General features: G+C 47.4%; 1 protein-coding gene across 1 annotated transcript; it reads right to left on the bottom strand.

Moving 5' to 3' along the window:
• Positions 1 to 14,609: 14,609 nt before the first annotated feature.
• On the bottom strand, positions 14,610 to 19,877 carry LOC101543446 (CEA cell adhesion molecule 21). Its single transcript, XM_004620767.2, has 4 exons — positions 19,814 to 19,877; positions 17,350 to 17,937; positions 14,690 to 14,961; positions 14,610 to 14,645 (listed from the first exon to the last, which is right to left on the bottom strand). The coding sequence occupies exons 1-4, from the start codon at positions 19,875 to 19,877 to the stop codon at positions 14,610 to 14,612; spliced, it is 960 nt and encodes a 319-aa protein (XP_004620824.2).
• Positions 19,878 to 20,614: the final 737 nt, after the last annotated feature.

Genomic DNA, 20,614 nt, shown 5'->3' with positions numbered 1-20,614 from the left:
ATGACCCCAGATCCCTTCAAATAACTGAGTAAAGAATGAATTATCTTTCTGTTCTGTCCTGTGGTGCATAAAGGTTTCAGATGCATGAAAATATGAAAAGGCCTGTGAAGGGAGGTGGGACATGGGCAGGGCATGGTGAAGTGAAGGGGTGGAGGGAGGTGGTGGAGGAGGGTTGTGGCAAAGTGAAGGTGTCATGTTCAGCAAGTGGATGGAACCCAAATATTTCTTTCCTCTACCCTCTTCCTCCAGGGCTCTGTGCTTAAGTCTGGGTTCAGCCCCTGACTTAGCAGATGCTGGTAAATTCTGTCCCTCTTTTCTGGACCTCAGTTTCCTTTCCTCTAAATAAAAGGACTTAGGAATTAGAGCTGAGGCTCATCAGGTGATTTTATTTCATTTATTGTTTTTTTTGGAGGCCACACCACTGATGCTCAGGGGATCATATGGGTTGCTGGGGATTGAACCCAGATTTGACTGCATGCAAAGCAAGTATCTTACTAGCTCTAATATCTCTCTGGTCACTCATCAGGTAATTTTCAAAATGGGTCACTACACTGTGTCAGATAGTGTGCTAGTGTGTGTATGAGGATTTTACATACAGGTTCTAATTTCATCTTCACTGGAAGTTTTAGTCCTCTCTTACAAAGATGAACTGACTCTAGGAGGTGAAATTACTGACTCAGATAGAATCCCTCTTGTCTTCTCAGCAGTTATGTATCCGCAGAGGGAACTTTATTAAGATATGTGGATGTCTGAGTTGTTATCCTCTATAAGGCAACTACTTTGTAGATTAATATCAATGTAATTAATTTTATTTTAAATTTTATTTATTTATTGCTTTTTGGGTCATACCCAGAGATGCACAAGGGTTATTCCTGGCTCATGCACTCAGGAATTACTCCTGGTGGTGCTCAGGGGACCATATGGGATGCTGGGGATTGAACCCGGGTCGGCCACATGCAAGGCAAATGCCCTACCCACTGTGCTATCGTCCCAAGCCCTGTAATTAGGTTTAAAGGTAAATTGATGTTAATGTAAATTAATGTCAGTTATTTATTTCCCTTGTTTTATGACTGGAGTGATAGCACAGCAGGTAGGGTGTTTACCTTGCATGTGGCCGACCTGGGTTCAATTCCTCTATCCCTCTCGGAGAGCCGGCAAGCTACCGAGAGTATCCTGCCCACAGGCAGAGCCTGGAAAGCTACCCATGGCATATTCAATATGCCAAAAACAGTAACAATAAGTCTCAAAATGGAGACGTTACTGGTACCCGCTTTAGCAAATCAATGAACAACGGGATGATAGTGCTACAGTGCTACAGTGCTTATAAAGTGGGGAGGCACTGAGGTTATTTTTACTAGAGGTAAAGCATTTATTGTGTATTACCTTATTCATTTTGCTTTTTACTGAGTACTTATGATCATGTTTCGTTTTCCTTTACAAGTAAAGAAACAAGTTTAACCATGGACCTCGCCTTTGTTCCTAGTTTGGAGTAGTGGGATGTGAAGTAAGCATTTGTGGCCTAAGAATGGAACTGGTATGAAGAACTCAGCTACTATGGGTAGTGACTGAGTTCAGAAGGGTCTCTGGACAGCAGAGGAGGGCATGGTGAGTGCAGTGTGTCTGAGTTGTGACCAGAGAGCTATGGAGAAAAGCCCCTGGGTCACTGACGGAAGGTGGTTTTATGGGAGATATTTACTAATGAGATTTATACGATCTGAAGAGAAATGGGAGCGATAGCATAGCGGTAGGGCATTCACCTTTCACGCAGCCGACCCAGGTTCGATTCCTCTGCCCCTCTCAGAGAGCCCGGCAAGCTACCAAGAGTATCGCGCCCGCACGGCAGAGCCTGACAAGCTACCCGTGGTGTATTCGATATGCTAATAACAGTAACAATAAGTCTCACAATGAGAGATGTTACTGGTGCCCGCTTGAACAAATCAATGAGCAACGGGATGACAGTGATACAGTGATTTACCAATGGGTTTTATCCTTGTGACTGGTTTGGCTACTATATTTTAGAGGAAACTTGGTTAGAGGAAAATAGTTCAAGGCCTATTTTCATATATTTGTGTTTGTTTTGGGGGGGCTTATCTGGTTGTTCTTAGGGATAGTTACTCCTGGCTCTGTGCTCAGGGATCACTCCTGGTAGACTTAGAGACCAAATGGGAGACTGGGGATCAAACCCAGGTTGGGCTGGAGCGATAGCACAATGGGTAGGGCGTTTGCCTTGCACGCGGCCGACCCGGGTTCAATTCCCAGCATCCCATATGGTCCTCTGAGCACCACCAGTGGTAATTCCTGAGTGCAGAACCAGGAATAACCCCTGTGCACTGCCAGGTGTGACCCAAAAAGCAAAAAACAAAACAAAACAAAAAATCAAACCCAGGTTGGCAAGAGCCTTATCCACTATAACATCTCTCCAGCCCCCGGAGATTCTTTTAATCCTACAAGCCAAGGAGGTGAGGACATCAATAACCTTCAAAGAGAATTGACCGATTCAATCTGTGCTCCAGGGCTGGAGTGATAGTACAGCAGGTAGGATACAGCCTTACATGCTATAGATCTGGATTGATCCTCAGCATCCCATATGATCCCCTGAGCACCACCAGAAGTAATTCCTGAGCACAGAATTAGAAATCTAGTAAGCCCTGAACAAAGCTGGATGTGGCACACACAAAAAAAAACAAAATAAAAACAAACAAAATCAAATAAATTTGTGCTCCAACTAGATAATCCCAATCCTGTTACCAATGGTGAGACATATTCACTCTGCAAAAACAGATTCACTGCATCACTATCATCTCGTTGCTCATTGATTGCTCCAGCGGGCACCAGTAACATAATTGACTTGTATCACTTGTTATCCCATTGATCTTCAATTTGCTCGAGTGGGCACCAGTAATATCTCCATTTGTCCCTGTCGAGTGCTAGTGTAGTCCAATGATATCTGCTTGCTCCAGGAACAGGAAGAGCCTCCAATCGTTCATTCAGGATTTTGACAAAGAAGTCTGACTAACTTGTTGGTGGGTGGCTACGCAATCTTTTGATGTCCAGTGGAATCCAGACGGTAACAGCTCTAGTTCAGCGGACGTCTCTGAATCGCATTATATGTCCAGCCCATCTGATTTTTGACACCTGATTTTGACAGTAGCAGTAATGTAATTGACCATGGTAAATTGTCTATTGTCATCCAGTTGCTCATCGATTTGTTCGAGCGGGCACCAGTAACGTCTCTTATTAAGAGACTTATTGTTACTGTTTTTGGCATATCCAATACACACGGGTAGCTTGCCAGGCTCTGCCGTGCGTGCAAGATACTCTCGGTAGTTTGCTGGGCTCTCCAAGAGGGGAGGAGGAATTGAACTCGGGTCGGCTGCGTGAAAGGCGAATGCCCAACCGCTGTGCTATCACTCCAGCCCTCTAACCATGGTAAATAATGTAATGAATCTTGCAAATGTATCATTTAACCACAAGGTAGACTATCTCCCTTGGAGGTTCTATAAAACGATAAAACAGATAAACAAATAATGAAAAGAAATAGGATATCACAAGTACTTTGCATCTCCCCATATCATCTTCATTCCTCCACTCTTGAGTAACCACTACCTTACATTTAACTTGGCTTAGATCATTTGTGTTTTTGGATCATGCCTGGTGGAACTTGGGATTTACTGGAGAATCAATGTTGAAGATCTCTCACAATGGTGATGTGGGAATTACAGGGTGCTAAGGAATGAATCCAGGCCTCTTGCATGTAAAGCATATATTTGGTTTAGATATTGATATCCATTAATTTAAATAATAAGAGCTATTTTGAGCTGCTTATTATTATTTATTGAAAATGGTATCATGTAATTTTCTGGAAGTTGCTTTTCGTTTGGCTTCCACAGTGGTGCTGGAGTCCACCAGAACTGCACAGAGTGGAAATTGGGAGGCCGTGTCAGGCGAGTAAAGAAACCTGGAATTTTGTGCCTTCCAGGCAGAGGTTCTAGCTCTTGACCTATATCCCCAGTCCTGAAACTTTTAATTTATTTACTTATTTATTTACTGGGGTGCCATATCCAGCGATGCCCAGAGAGTCAAGAGTAAGCCCTGGGCATCGCTGGATGTGGCACCCCAATAAATAAAAACGTGATCCTTGGGATATAATCTGGTTCAGTGCATGCAAGGCAAGAACCCTACCCACTGTCCTATCCCCTGGAATGTTTAAAAACTCACTTACTGTCGTAGTCCTAAGATTCATCTATATTCTGCTGTGATATTTCACTGGCGTGTCCATCTTACTGTGTTCTTATTTCATGTACAATTCTTTTTCTTTCTTTTTTTTTTTTTTTTTTGCTTTTTGGGTCACACCTGGCAATGCACAGGGGTTACTCCTGGCTTTGCACTCAGGAATCACCCCTGGTCATGCTCAGGGGACCATATGGGACGCTGGGATTTGAACCCGGGTCGGCCGCGTGCAAGGCAAACGCCCTACCCGCTGTGCTATCGCTCCAGCCCCTCATGTACAATTCTTTTTTTTTTTTTTTTGCTTTTTGGGTCACACCCAGTGATGCACAGGGGTTACTCCTGGCTTTGCACTCAGGAATTACTCCTGGCGGTGCTTGGGGGACCATATGGGATGCTGGGAATCGAACCCAGGTCAGCCCAGTGCAAGGCAAATGCCCTACCTGCTGTGCTATTGCTCCAGCCCCTCATGTACAATTCTTGTAATGATGCTGGACCCCTCTTCCCAAAGTTTTTGCTACTGACGACCTTTGCTGTAGTGAACACTTTTTCATATGATCCCTCATGCTTGTGTGTGTGAGTTCCTCCTGGGATGCTGGAGTGGAGTGCTACACAGTAAGTTTGAGAGATAATGCCGGGGCTGGAGCAATAGCACAGCGGGTAGGGCATTTGCCTTGCACGCGGCCGACCCGGGTTCGATTCCCAGCATCCCATATGGTCCCCTGAGCACCAACAGGGGTGATTCCTGAGTGCAGAGCCAGGAGTAACCCCTGTGCACCGCTGGGTGTGACCCAAAAAGCAAAAAAAAAAAAAAAGAGAGAGAGACAATGCCAATTTGTCTCCCAAAGTGGTTGTAGTAAGCATGTTACTGATTGAACAAAAATAATTTTTTTAATGTAGGAGTACAGCTATTTAGCAGCCATTGATTAAGATGATTGAATTTGGCATAAACTTCATATTACTTTTTAAAAATTCAGAATGTTAATTTTATTTTATATAAAATTTTATATTAAATTTAAATATTAAATAATAATTTTATTATTATTTTTAATCACTGTGAGATACAGTTACCAAGCTTTCCTGTTTGAGTTTCAGTCACACAATGATCGATCATCCAACCCTCCACCAGTGCACATCTTCCACCACCAAGGTCCCCAGTATCCCCCCCACCATCCCACCATCCCCCACCATCCCTTTGCCTCTGTGGCAGACAATCTCCCCCATGCTCTCTTTTTTTTTTTTTTTTTTGCTTTTTGGGTCACACCCAGCGATGCTCAGGGGTTACTCCTGGCTTTGCACTCAGGAATTACTCCTGGCAGTGCTTGGGGGACCATATGGGATGCCGGGGATCGAACCTGGGTCGGCCGCATGCAAGGCAGACGCCCTACCCGCTGTGCTATCGCTCCGGCCCCCCCCCATGCTCTCTTTTGTATTGCTTGTTATGAATAGTGTAAGATGTCACATGGCCACGAGCGTGGCTATGTGCTCCTGAAATTCTAAATTTTTAGATAATTAGGGTCTGGAGAAATCTCTGCAGTGAGCTGCTTGGGTTTGGAGATTCCTTTTGTGTGTCTCTGGATCATGGCCAATAAGGAGCTTAAGTAGTAGCCAGAGACAGTTTGTGGGCATGACCTCCAGGATCCCATGGGGATGAGGGATGAAAGGGACTGGCCCATCCCCTATCCCTTGAGGCCTGGAGTTTATCGTCATTGAACTCTTGTACCTGCACTTTTTTTTTTTTGTACCTGCACTTCTCATTGTATTCTGGAAGTTGGCAGCCTCCGGGGGTTTTTAGGGAACAGGTGGAGGAACGACTTGTTCATCTGAGGCACCTGGGTGAAGTCAGCCTGGCTTGAAGTCCAGAGGCATCTCTGCAGGAAGCTTCTCAGTTCAGAGATTCTTTTGTGTGTCTTTGGATCATGGCCCTTGTTTCCATCTTTTCCAGGGAAATAAACTATCGGCATATGCCCTGCAAGGTGTGGCCGATGGCCCACATTGCGCTATACTGGCCCTAACTGCGGCTTTTGATCTCTTTTGAGATTTATGGGTCTCTGAAATAAGGCCAATACATGAGCTTGTGTAGCTGAGTCAGACATGATTTGTGAGTGTGGCTCCCACATACTTACCTAAATTTTGGCTGTTTAATTTTTCGGTAAACTTAGTCCCAAGTTGTTGGGGTCTGATCAAAGGCACAGCGGCAACTTGGGGGTATCTGGAAGTCTGAAGGCACCATCAGGCTGCTGATGCACTCGCCCTGCAGGTATAGGTTGACCTACTGGTGGCACCATATAGCCCCTCACCCCCAACCACCGAAAAGAATTCTTTTGGATACACATACTTTCCAAAGTTTTAGACTTGTGAATTTTGTCAATCAGGTGTGTGTGGAATGATATCTTATTGTGACCTGGATTTGTCTCTGCCTGATTACTAAGAAGGTTGATGTGATCCAAAAATCCCAATGGCAGTACCACAAAGATAGCAGTCATTATGTGGGATGGTGCCAAGAATTGAACTTCCAGGCTACAACCTGCAAAGCACTTTCCCACTAAGCCACATCTTCAGACCCTAGTTTTTCTCACTGATGTATATGAGTTCCTTATGTGTGCTTATGGGGTCAAAGCAGTAATACAGCAGGGAAGGCATTTGTCTTGCACACAGCCGACCTGGGTTTGATCCCTGGCACCCCATTGATCCTCCGAGTAATTCCTGAATGCAGTTGCTGGATGTGACCCAAAAAGCAACACACACGCACACACACACACACACATATACATATATATATATATATATATATATATATATATATATATATATATATATATATACATATGGACTGGAGCTATAGCACAGCAGGCAGGGTGTTTGCCTTGCATGCGGCTGACCCAGGTTGGATTCCTCTGTTCCTCTTGGAGAGCCTGGCAAGCTACCGAGAGTATCCCACCCACAAGACAGAGCCTGGCAAGCTACCCATGGCGTATTTTTTTTTTTTTTTGCCTTTTTGGGTCACACCTGGCGATGCACAGGGATAACTCCTGGCTCTGCACTCAGGAATTACCCCTGGCCATGCTCAGGGGACCATATGGGATGCTGGGATTTGAACCCGGGTTGGCCGCGTGCAAGGCAAACGCCCTACCCACTGTGCTATCTCTCCAGCCCTACCCATGGCATATTTGATATGCCAAAAACAGTAACAAGAAGTCTCACAATGGAGACGTTACTGGTGCCCGCTTGAGCAAATCGATGAACAACAGGATGACAGTACTACAGTGTAGTGCTGTTTTGGGAGATGATTTTTCATTTCTTATATATATTTTTATTTTTGCATTTATTAAAAAAAAAATAGTTGCTTCCCCAGCGGGGTTTAATGGCACAAGGGGACAGTGCTGGAAACACCTGACTTGGCATTGTGGAGTGTTGGCTCAGTGTTTGGGCCTGGTGGTGCTTTGGTTACCAAGGTCAAACCTGGTGTTATTTTTTTTTCTTTTTGGGTCACAGGGGTTACTCCTGGCTCATGCACTCAGGAATCATTCCTGGCAGTGTCAGGGGACCATATGGGATGCTGGGAATTGAACCTGGATCGACCGAGTGCAAGGCAAACGCCCTACCTGCTGTGCTATCGCTCCAGCCCCCCCCCCTTTTTTTTTTTAAACCTGGTGTTATTTTGAGGACATTATGGTGCCAAGGATCAAACTCAGAGTCTGACACCTGTTGGGCATGTGTGCAACCACTTTTTAGAAATTTGTTTGTTTGGGGGCCACACAGAACACCTACAACTGGCTCTGTGCATGGTACTTGCTCTCGTCCTTGTTTGGTGGGGTACCATGTGGTTCCCAAGTTGAGGACTGAACCCAGGCTTCCCGCATACAAAACCACATGACACCACCACTTGGAACTATCTTCTAGGTTCTGTCTTCACTTTGTAGGTATTTTTACACCCAACAGTGCTCAGTGCTTAGGGAACCAAATGTGGTACTAGGGAACAAACCTAGGTAAACTACATGCAAGCAAGCACTTTACACACTGTACTCTCTCCAGATCCTCCAAAAAATGTGAAAACAAATAGCATTGTTTGTTTGTTTGGGGGGTCACACCCAGTGTTGCTCAGGTTTTCTCCTGGCTCTGTGCTCAGGGATCACTCCTGATTGTTCTCAGGAAACCATGTGCTCTGCAGAGCTTAGGCAGTGCTGGGGACCTGAGCTAAGGTTGGCTGCGTGTAGGGCAAATGCCTTACCTCCTGTATGTGTATCTATGTCCTTGAACAACATGTTTCTAAATAACTGTGGGTTAAAAGGGAAAAAGACATACACACACACACACACACACACACACACACACACACACCGCAACAAAAACCAAAAAGCCAGGGAGGTAGCTCCATGATAGAGCACTTTCCTTACATGTATGAGGCTGAAGGTTCTACCCCCAACATTACAAAATAGTAAATAAATAGGATTTCCCCCAGAGGAATTTTTAAAAAGACACATAATTCAGTAATACTGAAAAAATTAAACTCTAAAACCACCAACTGTGGATGGATTTTCTGTAGTGCACAGAGAATAGCTTTTCGCACTAACTGCTTAGATTAGAATGAATAAAGACAAGGGCTGGAGAGATAGCACAGCGGGTAGGGCGTTTGCCTTGCAAGCGGCCAACCCGGGTTCAAATCCCAGCATCCCATATGGTCCCCTGAGCACCTCTAGGGATAATTCCTGAGTGCAAAGCCAGGAGTAACCCCTGTGCATCGCCAGGTGTGACCCAAAAAGCAAAAAAAAAAAAAAAAAAAAGAATGAATAAAGACATAGGCCAGAATGTAGCTCAGAAGTGAAGAGCACTGCTTTCATGTTGGAGGCCCTGGGTTTCATCCTGGCAATGACAAATAGGAAACCTGTAAAACAATAATCTTAAGTTCCTACCACAAAGCGAGCTAAATCACAGGACCAGGGATATAACTTAGCACTTGCAACACGTGTGTGATGTCCAAGTATGATTCCCCCTCCTGCTATTCCTCTCCATACAAAGAGAACCCGTAAAATGAGCCTCAACACAGAGGAAAGAATAAAAACAGGAGCCCCCAGGGGCCCTGGAGTGGACAGACTGGCCCTGAGGCCATAGAAGGACAGGCTGGGCCTGTGGGGCCACAGCTGCTGCTTCCGGTAGGATGTGGTGGGTGAAGATCGGAGGACTGCGAAGGCCCAATCTTTTCTCTTGGAGGGTTCTAGGCAAGTGGAGGAGCCCTCAGGTATTGGTTCGGCCTTGGGATACTGGTCTTCTGGCCTCACCCATCCCCAGAGGGATCATTGAGCTGCTGGAAGATCAACAGGTGGCAAAGGTACAGACAGGCCTGGGGCTAGGCCTGAAAAAGCTGGCAGGGGTGGGGGTGGTAGTGTTCAGCTCTATTGCTCAGGGGAACAGGAAAGGGGGTCAAGGATCAGGATGTTATTCAGGGGATGCTCCCTGGAAAGGGGACTTACTTTGCTTTGCATCAGTCCTTCAAGCAAGCTCCTAACATTTTGTTATGAATGACAAAATTTAGTCTTTTTGAAAAATAACTGAGTAGTAGTCTATTGTATAAGTGTACCACAGTTTCTTTTTTTTTTCTTTTTGGGTCACACCTGGCAATGCACAGGGGTTACTCCTGGCTCTGCACTCAGGAACCACCCCTGGTGGTGCTCAGGGGACCATATGGGATGCTGGGAATTGAACCCGGGTCGGCTGCGTGCAAGGCAAACGCCCTAGCCGTGTGCTATTGCTCCAGCCCAGTTTCTTTATCAATCCCATATGGAAGGGAACTTCAGGAGCATCCATATTTTATTTTAGCTATTATTGGACTGGAGCGATAACACAGCAGGTAGGGAGTTTGCCTTTTATGTGGCTGACCCAGGTTCAATTCTTCTGTCCCTCTTCTTGTCGGAGAGCCCGACAAACTACCAAGAATATCCCGCCTTCGAGGCAGAGCCTGGCAAGCTATCTGTGGGGTATTCGATATGCCAAAAACAGTAACAACAAGTCTCACAATGGAGACATTACTGGTGCCTGCTTGAGCAAATCGATGAGCAACGGGATGACAGTGCTGCTACATTATTGACAATGCATAATTCATTGTGGTAGACATAACTTTTTTTCTTCTTTTTTTGCTTTTTGGGTCACACCAGCAATGCTCAGGGGTTACTCCTGGCTCTGGACTCAGGAATTACTCTTGGCGGTGCTGGGGGACCATATGGGATGCTGAGGATTGAACCTGGGTTGGCTGCATGCAAGGCAAATGCCCTACCTGCTGTACCATTGCTCCGGCCCCGACTTCTTGTGTTTATTTATTAGTTATTAGTTTGGGAGCCTCACCTAACAATGCTCCAGGGTTACTCCTGGATCTGTACTCAGGAATTATTCCTGATGGTGTTCCAGGGACCGTATGAGATGCTGGGGATTGAACTTGGGTAGGACACATGCGAGGCAAACACTCTACTCACTGTACTTTCGCTCCGGCCCTCTTGTGTTTATTTTTTGTATTCTTTGGATAGATACTCAGATAGATAGGAGATATATCTTGCTTTGCATCAGTCCTTCAAGCTCCTAACATTTTGTTATGAATGACAAAATTCAGTCTTTTTGAAAAATAACTAAGTAGTAGTCTTTTGTATAAGTGTACATATATATATGTACAAGCATATATATATATATATATATATGCTTCCCATATATCATATGGTAGCTTTGTCTTTATTTTTGTATAGGGTCTTCCACAGCTGACATCACTTTGGCAGTGCTCAGAGGGCTATACAATGCCAGGCAACAAATCTGAGCCTTTTGCATGCAAGGCCTGCACTTTACCCCCTTAAGCTATCTTCCAGTTTCTGTATTTAGATACTGCCACAGCTTCTCCTTCCCCTCCTCCACTTTTTCCTTCTCTTTCCCTCCTCATCCTTCTTTTGAACCCAAGGCATGTGTTACTGCAGAGCTACATAACTGGAATGTGTGTCATTACTGAGCTACATACTTCACTTCCCTATATTCAACTTTTTAAAGAAAAGTCCATAGTGTTTTCTAAAGTGCTTATAACAATCTATCACCGTCACCATATCACTGTCATCCCATTGATCATCGAATTGCTCAAGTGGGCACCAGTAACGTCTCCATTCGTCCTAGCCCTGAGATTTTAGTAGCCTCTCTTTACTTGTTCTTCCCAGCGGTGCCGCATTGGAGGTTCTTTCAGGGTAAGGGGAATGAGACCCATCGTTGTTACTGTATTTGGCATATCGAACATGCCACAGAGAGCTTGCCAGGCTGTGCCATGTGGGCAGGATCTCTCGGTACCTTGCCAGGTTCTCTGAGAGGGAGAACTAGGCTATAAGAGGTGAAACTATGCTTCTGGGAGCTTTCTTTTATAGTCTCTGGATCTTGGCCGTTGATGGGATAACAAGGTGTGTGTGTGTGGGGGCAGTTTGTGGGTGTGGCTGCCAAGCTACTGGAAAAGGGGGGATCTGGGTGGAGGAGGCCCAGTTCTGATCCTGATCCAAGCAGGCTTGGAGATCTCAGCCCCAGGTCCTGCACACCTGGGTTCCTCTGCCGGTTCCTTCATGCGTGAGGCTCGTCCAAGTGTGTGGAGAGTGGCCTTGAGCATGGCTATGGCTAGGTTCCAGTGATCTTCGGCTGCCGGGGCTCTGCTCGGGGCAGGGAGGAAAACTCAACCCACTCCCCTCCAAAGGGCCCCAGTGAAGACAGCCAGGCGCGGGGGCAAGAGACTCTGCGTTGGTGTCTTGGTTTTGGAACTATAACTGTTGGGTGGTCAGAGTTAACTACTGGTTCTGTGCTCAGATCACTCCTGATGGGGCTTGGGGATCATATGTGGTGCAGGGATTGAGTCTAGGTCAGTTTAAGGCAAGTGTCTTACCCACTGTGTTATCTCTTCAAACCACCCATTTTATTCTTTTGTTTTGTTTTGTTTTGTTTTTGGGTCACACCCGGCAATGCACAGGGGTTACTCCTGGCTCTTCACTCAGGAATTACCCCTGGCGGTGCTCAGGGGACCACATGGAATGCTGGGATTAGAACCCGGGTCAGCCACGTGCAAGGCAAACGCCCTACCCGCTGTGCTATTGCTCCAGCCCACCCATTTTATTCTTGTTTGTTTGTTTTGGGTCATACCCAGCAGTACTTAGAGTACAGAGCCAGGAGTAGTCCCTTAGCACTGCCAGAAGTGGTACAAATCCCCATCCCAATAATAATGATATTAGTTGATGGTTTTTGTGGGTCATATGTGCTGGGCACCATAAAATTTCACATTGGGGGCTGGAGCAATAGCACAGCGGGTAGGGCGTTTGCCTTGCATGCGGTCGACCCGGGTTCGAGTCCCAGCATCCCATATGGTCCACTGAGCACCGCCGGGAGTAATTCCTGAGTGTAAAGCCAGGAGTAACCCCTGTGCATCGCCGGGTGTGACCCAAAAAGCAAAAAAAAAAAATTTCACATTGGCCTCATCTGACGTCCTATAAGGGAGAGATGTCATTCCCCCCTCTGTAGAAAGTAGATCTGAACATAGAATCTGGAAATAGTCCAAAATCTCAGAATTGGGGAGTGATTAAAACTTTGGGGTGCCTCTCAAAAAGTGCTTTTGGTCGTAAACGAAGTGAAACTTATCACTTACAAGGGCGGGGACTGGGGGGCGGGAGGGGATGGGAGGGGGCGGGAGGTATACTGGGGTGATTGGTGATGGAATATGGGCACTGGTGAAAGGAAGGGTGTTTGAGTATTGTATAACTGACATAATCCTGAGAACTATGTAACCCTCCACATGGTGATTCAATAAAACTTTAAAAAAAAATTTCAAAAAAATTTTTTAAAAAAGTGCTTTTGGTGACCAGCAACTCCAGCACAGGCCTGACAGTTTACTATTTTGTTAGGGTGGTGCTCAGAGGTCATCAGGTATAGCCAGTGGTTCTTTTTTTTTTTTCTCCTTTTTGGGTCACACCCGGCAATGTAAAGGGGTTACTCCTGGTTCTGTACTCAGGAATTCCTCCTTGGGAGCCTATATGAAATGCTGGGAATCATAAGGGTGCAAGGCAAACCCCCTACCTGCTGTACTATCGCTCCAGCCCCCTAGTCAGTGGTTCTTGAGGGGACCAAAGGGTCTCAGCATAGAACTAGGGGCCTAGCATATGAAAATATAAATATGTGCCCTACAGTGGGGAGAGTACTTGCCTTGAATGCAGCTGACCCAGGTTCCATCTCTAGCATCCCATATGGTTCCCTGAGAACCAACAAGAGTGACTCCTGAGTGTAGAACCAGAAGTAAGCCCTGAGCACCGCTGGCATCTACCCCCCAAACAAAAACGATGAATAAATAAAAATTTAAAAGAACACATATATGCTCTAGCCCTATGTATTACTTCTTGAATCCCTGAATAACATTTTCCCAAATTCTGCTTTTCAGTTTAAACCAACAACGTAAACTTAAGAGGGCCTGGGAGACAGTACAAAGGTTAGGGCACATGCTTAGCAAGTATCTGACAAAGGTTTGATTCACAATATCACATGATCCCTGAGTGTTGCTGGGTGCATCCTTGGCACCATCCCCTCCCCTGACTGGCACCACCGGGGTGGGTGGCCGATTATCTTCAGCACTGCAGACCTTGAGCAGTATCAAACCCTTGTGCCCATGGGGCTGGAGCGATAGCACAGCGGGTAGGGTGTTTGCCTTGCACTCGGTCGACCCAGGTTCAATTCCCAGCATCCCATATGGTCCCTTGAGCACCACCAGGAGTAATTCCTCAGTGCAGAGCCAGGAGTAAGCCCTGTGCATCTCCGGGTGTGACCCAAAAAGAAAAAAAAAAAAAACACCCTTGTGCCCATGTGTAGAACAGATGGTGCGGTTGGCTAATAATTTCCCTAGGGGATCCTGGACCTCTTGAGCATTGCTTGGAGAATGCCCCCACACCAACTAAGAGAAGGGAAAGAATACAAGGGCCTGGAGATGTGGCTGAGACTAAGAATTTCTGGCATTCGTGCAGACACAGTCTGATCTCAGGAACGGCCCGCAGCACCACATGGAACCTGTTGTGACCCTGAGCATGACGAGTGTACCACCTCCAGTGGGCACCGTCACCCAGTGTGTGAGCACCACTACCCAGCTAGCACAGCAACAACGAAAGGAAGGGATCAGTAACCAGAATCCTACGTTGTTCAGCATCCGAGTTGACATTTAATCTCATGAATCCCCCAATAATCATCAATAATAATGAACCTAAGATCCGGCTATTTTTTTCCCATTTGATACATGAGGAAACATCAGGAGGGTGAAATCTCATCTTGGGTCAGACAGCTGGCTTCTCAGACCTGAGATGAGATGCCTTTAATCCTGCTGCCCCTTTCACGTGGCTCTGTAGGCGCTACAGTAGCAGCAGTTTGGGCTCTTCACCCACCACCTGTGAGATTAACCAAAAGGGGAAATGGAAACGGAGGGTTTCACCTGCAGCTTCAGGTAAGCACTTTTTGCGGAACTGACAGGGTTGGAGACCTCACACTGATACGCCCCTGCATCAGCCTTGGAGGCAGGCTGGAGGGCGAGGGTCATGTTGTCTGCAGACAGCTTCCTGTTCCCTGAGGGCTGCAGAGTCTTGTCATTGAGCAGCCACTTGATGGAGACCCCAGTATCTGTCGTGGAGCAGGTCAGAAACACAAGGGTAGCACCTTCTGTCACTTTGGTGTGGGTGGCTTGGATATGGGGCTCTTCTACTGGATCTGTGGAGAAACAGAGCAGGGAGAGACGAGAGGGGCTAGGACCAGGAACAATCCCTGAGTACAGCCAGATGTGGCCTCAAAACAAAACAAAAGAGCTAAAATGTATTTAAATTGGAATGAGAAGTACAATTGGGTATCTTCGCAGATGATACCCAATTGTAACAGAAAACCCTAAGGAATCCATAAAGTGTTATAATGAATGAATTTAACAATTTCACTAGACATAGAATTCACATAAAATATCAGTTGTGTCACTATATATTAGCAATAATCAGGACATTTTAAAAATGTATGTTATAATGTGAAAAAAAAGTAAACTTGGGGCTGGAGCAATAGTACAGCGGGTAGGGCGTTTGCCTTGCATGTGGCTGACCTGGGTTCAATTCCCAGCATCCATCCCATATGGTGCCTTGAGCACTGCCAGGAGTAATTCCTCAGTGCAGAGCCAGGAGTAACCCCTGAGCATCTCCGGGTGTGACCCAAAAAGAAAAAAAAAGTAAACTAGAGGAACAAACTTAGCCAATGAGGAAAAGGACTTATACATGAAAATCTATAAAACAAGCTGAAAGAAAAAAAAAAAAACAAGCTGAAAGAAATTAATGAAGACAGAAATAAGTGGGCACACAATCTATGTTCATAAATGGAAGTACTTCATATTGCTAAATAATATTTCTACAGAGATCCACAGATTTATTGCAATTCCTATCAAATACTAAGAAGTTGCTTTGCAGAAATAGCAATTTCTATGTATGTAGAGAATGTCAAAGGAAGACAGATATCCAAAATAATTTTCTTTTGGGGGGGGTCACACCTGGCGGTGCACAGGGGTTACTCCTGGCTCTACACTCAGGAATTACTCCTGGCGGTGCTCAGGGGACCATATGAAAGGCTGGGAAATAAACCCAGGTCGGCTGCGTGCCAGGCAAATGCCCTACCCGCTGTGCTATCGCTCCAGCCACCTTCAAAATAATCTTGTAAAAGGATAAGTTGGAGTAACCTAGTTTCAAAACTGCAAAGTTATCATGTTGGAAATAATGTGGTTTTAAAGAGACCAATGGAATGGACAGAAATGGCATAAATAAACCCCTACTTACATGATCCTTTGATTTACAACAAGGTTGCCAGCATCATTAATGAGGAAATTACCTATTCCTCAGGTTGGTGCTGGGAAAACTACTCATTCATATGCAAACCAGGGATGTAACACCCTTTCCTATCCTGTCAAGTTAGCATAAAATGAGCATGCACTATGAATCAAACTCAAAATACCAAGAAGAAATCTAGAGGAAGAACAGATTTGAAAGGGCTCAAGAGAAAGTATAGCAGGTCAAGCGCTTGCCTTACTTGCAGCCAACCTGGGTTTTATTTTGCTCATCCTCCCTGGTCCCCTGAGCCTGCTAGAAGTGATTCCCTGAGTGCAGAGTCACAAGGAACTCTGCACTGCCAGCTCTGGCCCACAAACCAAATTAAAAAAAAAAAAGGCTTATTTGAAATTGGATTTGTCAATGATATTTAAGATGTGACACAAAAATATAGACAGCAATGGAAAAAGTAGGTAAATTGGTTACATCAAACTGTTTCCATTTTTCTTCTGCGCATTAAAGGATATAGTCAAGAGAGTGATCGACAGGGCTAGAGAGATAGTACAGTGGGTTGGGCGCTTGCTTTGCACGTGGATGACCCAGGTATGATCCCTGGCATCCCATATGGTTTCCTGAGCACTGCCAGGAGTGACTCCGGAAGCAGGCTTCTTCCTTCGGAGTACTGGCCTATGCACATAGGTATTGGACCACCTGACACCTATGGGCTTCCTCAGCTGCCAGCCTACTGTACTAACACTCCGCAACCCTGCCCCCCGCCCCGTTCCTTCACCCCCCCCCCACCCATGTATATGGACTTGAGTGGATCAGACGTGACCTGGCCTCAGTCAGTGTGGCCCTGGGCTGAGCCCTGTCTGAGACCAGCTCGGGGCCCACAGGAATCTTTGCTCCCCGTCACTCCTTCCAGGAGGCCACCCCAGCTCTAAATAGGCTCCCCAGGGCCACGGAGTCAGGAGGCTCGGTGGAAGACCTCCCATACTGAGCCACCCAGGGCTGCACTTAGGCCAGTATCTGAGTGAGCCCCACAGTGTCTCTCTCAGGGTTGGGTTCTTGGTGCAGGGACTGGACCAAGACTGACCTCTCTCTGCTGGGCGACTGACTCCCCTAGACCGGCCCTTCTCTCTAACAGGGAAGCCTGCAGCCCCAACTCCAGAAAGAAATGCTGTGTGTCTTTCTTTCCTTTTGTGTGTGTCCTGCACACATGCTCAAATACCAACACTGGGGAGCTCTATGTGAGCAAAAGCAGCCCCTTGCCCACCTCCCCTGAAGTCAGAGAGGGATCACTCACGGTACACCTGGAGCTGTTTTTCTCCAGTTAAAAGGTCGATATTGGCTGTCAGGACTTGCAAGCGGTAGATCCCTGTGTCTTCCTCATAGAGGTACCGGAGCAGCAGAGAACCATTGGAGTACAGGGTCTCTCGGCCACTGTATGCAGGCCCATGAACCAGGGTTTCTGGGTTTTTCTTCAATCCTGCAATGATGTTCTGCTGTTCCATTGTTCCTCTGTACCAGTATAATGCTCTAATAGTTTCTGGCTGCCTGGGGATAAGCAGGAGAACGTTCTTCCCTTCCATAGCAGCGCGCGGCACCAATTCCACAGTAATGATATCAGCATTGGTGTTGGCAGTGGTGCTGGCAGTGGTGCTGGTAGTGGTGTTGGCAGTGGTGTTGGCAGTGGCGTTGGCAGTGGTGTTGGCAGTGGTGTTGGCAGTGGTGTTGGCAGTGGTGTTGGCAGTGGCGTTGGCAGTGGTGTTGGCAGTGGCGTTGGCAGTGGTGTTGACAGTGGTGTAGGCAGTGGTGTAAACAGTGGTGTTGGCAGTGGTGTAGGCAGTGGTGTTGGCAGTGCCAGGCATGCTCCAAAAAGGTAAGAGTGTGGCTGGAATCAGAGAAAGTCAGAATATTAGACCTTCAGATTAGATTAGACATTCGCCATTTAGATTAGACATTAAGAAAAGTATGTCCTGAAGGGCTGAGAACTACTACAAGGATTAAGACATTGCCTTGTTGAGTCTGGAGCAATAGCACAGCGGGTAGGGCGTTTGCCTTGCATACGGCTGACCCAGGTTCGATTCCCAGCATCCCATATGGTCCCCTGAGCACGGCCAGGGGTGATTCCTAAGTGCAGAGCCAGGAATAATTCCTGTGCATCACCGGGATGTGACCAAAAAAAAAAAAAAAAAAAAGACATTGCCTTGCAAGTGGTTGACCCAGTTTGATCTTTGATCCCTGGCACCACCAGGAGAGATAACCTGTCTACAGAACCACTGGTGTGGCCCAATTCACTCACCCCTTCCTCCTTCTGCTAATTGAAAAAAAATAGAGGGAGGTGTCTGGGAGACAGAAAATCTTAAGTCCTGTAGGTTTTGTTCAGCAGCAGGATCCTTTTTTTTTTTTTTTGCCACACCTGCCAGTTTTTAGGGCTTACTCCTGGCTCTGTGCTTAGGGGGTCACCCTTAGTGGGACTCAGGGGATTGTATGGGTTCTGGGGATCGGTGTGCAAGGTAAGCGCCCTAACTGCTGAGCAACTCTTTTTTTTTTTTTTCTTTTGAGACTGTAAAGTTGGGCCAGAGGCTAAGGCAGTGAGGTGGCACAACACCAGCACTATAACTGAAAAACTTCACAGGGTCCTGAGTCTGGAATTGTCACAAATGGGTGCACCGTATCCGGTAAAACAGGATCTGATAATGATCAATGGCCCAAGAAAACTAACCAATTGAAATAACGCCCACTTCTTGGCTCCCCCATTCCTGATTTTGTTTCAACCCTATAAATCTTACAGTTTTTGCCCTCAGCGTGACTCTGCAGGCTCTTGGAGACCTGCAAACCTCCCGTGCCCCAAGCACATAGATGCTGGGGATGGAACTTTGGTTGGCTGTGTGCAACGCAAATGTCCTACCCACTGTAATATCACTCCGACCCCTTGCTTGGGAGCTTTTAATAAACTCTTGCTGAATTCTACTTCTCTCCTCTCCTCTCACTGACTCACTACTGGACCTTCCAGAAACCACCATTACTTTTGCTCTGTCACCTTCTCCTTCCCAGGTGTCGCCTCCTTCCTCCCTCCTGTCCCAGATCCCGCTCACTCAGGGCCCTGGAGAGATGCGCCCTCCTCCTGCTCTGAACCCCCCCCTTCACAGTGGACCCGTCCCTGCTGTCCCTCCCTGAACCTTGTCCTTCCCTAACTGCACCTCCTAGATTCCTTGTGGTCTGTCTTCCTGGCCTTGGGACTTGAGCCCGTGAGGACGGGGCCCATGGTATGGCTCCAACCCTGTGCTGAGTGACGGGGCTCCAGGTCCACCGCCTGGTTCCCCGAGTCCTGACACGGTGCCTGAGGACAGCACTCGAGGCCCCAATCCGTGGAGATTAACGGAGACTGAGGGCGTCTCATCCTCTGTGCAGCTGGGATTTTCCTGCCCCTCCCGTCACAGCATGAGAATTCCCGTGCCAGCCCCCACCCCGATACTGTTTTGCTCTGTTGTTTGGGCCATACCCGGTGTGCCCAGTGGTGCCTCCTGGCACAGGGTTGGGGACCGTGCAGAGTTGGGGGTCGAGCACATGCAAAGATGGGCTTCAGCACTTTCACCTGTTCCCCGAGGGCCCCCTTCCCAATCTCACCCTGCCCCCCTGTGTTCTCCCACTCCCTGCCCCCCACACACCCATGCAAAGAGAATGCTCTGTCCCCTCTCAGAGCTCTGTGCCCCCAGAAGACCCCAGCCTGTTTCCCCTGCCCACCCCAGGAAGGTCCCCCTCACCTGCAAGCAGGAGCCCCTTCCAGGGCACGCGCCCTCTGTGGGCAGGGGCTGAGGGGGGCTCCATGTGTCCACTGCTGCTGGCTCCCACCGGCCGAGAGAAGCGCTGGAACCCCAGAAAGACACTCAGGCTTCGCCTGGACAGACAGACATATGAGCCCTGGAGCTTCCTCCTCCTGAGCTGAGCGGCTCCCAGGAAGGAGCCTGGTCATGTGGTGGGGCTGGCTCTGTCCCCTCCTCTCTCTGTCCCCTCCCTACTCCTCCTCTCTCCCTCTCCCAGCCCTTCTCCTCTCCTGTCTGCACTTTGCTTCCTGGGAAAGACTGAGACCTCTCCCTCTTCAGCTGGGATTGCACATACAACACACTTGTGTACACATACATGCACACATACGTGCACACACACCCTGGTTGTGGGGGGAGCTCAGTTCTGGGGTGATTGTGTCCAGGCTTCCCAGATTTCCAGGTGGGTGCACTGCTCCCTGCCTTGCTGCTCTCTCCCCTCTCCTAGATTTTCCCTCCAGAGCTGGAGCCCGGGGTTTCCTCGGGAGTTAGTGTCACTTGGTTCAGCCCTTCAGTGACCAGGAACCACCTCTGGCACATTATAAAGGTGGTGCATGCCCAGGGGAGGGAGGCCTTAAAATGCTACAGCAGGGGGCTGGAGTGATAGCACAGCGGGTAGGGCGTTTGCCTTGCACGCAGCTGACCCGGGTTAGATTCCCAGCATCCCATATGGTCCCCTGAGCACTGCCAGGAGTAATTCCTGAGTGCATGAGCCAGGAGTAACTCCTGTGCATCGCCGGGTGT

The sequence above is a fragment of the Sorex araneus genome, chromosome 8, assembly GCF_027595985.1.
Source record: "Sorex araneus isolate mSorAra2 chromosome 8, mSorAra2.pri, whole genome shotgun sequence".
Taxonomy (NCBI): domain Eukaryota; kingdom Metazoa; phylum Chordata; class Mammalia; order Eulipotyphla; family Soricidae; genus Sorex; species Sorex araneus.
The sequence above is the reverse complement of the archived record's forward strand: the minus strand, read 5'-3'. Positions and strand labels throughout refer to the sequence as shown.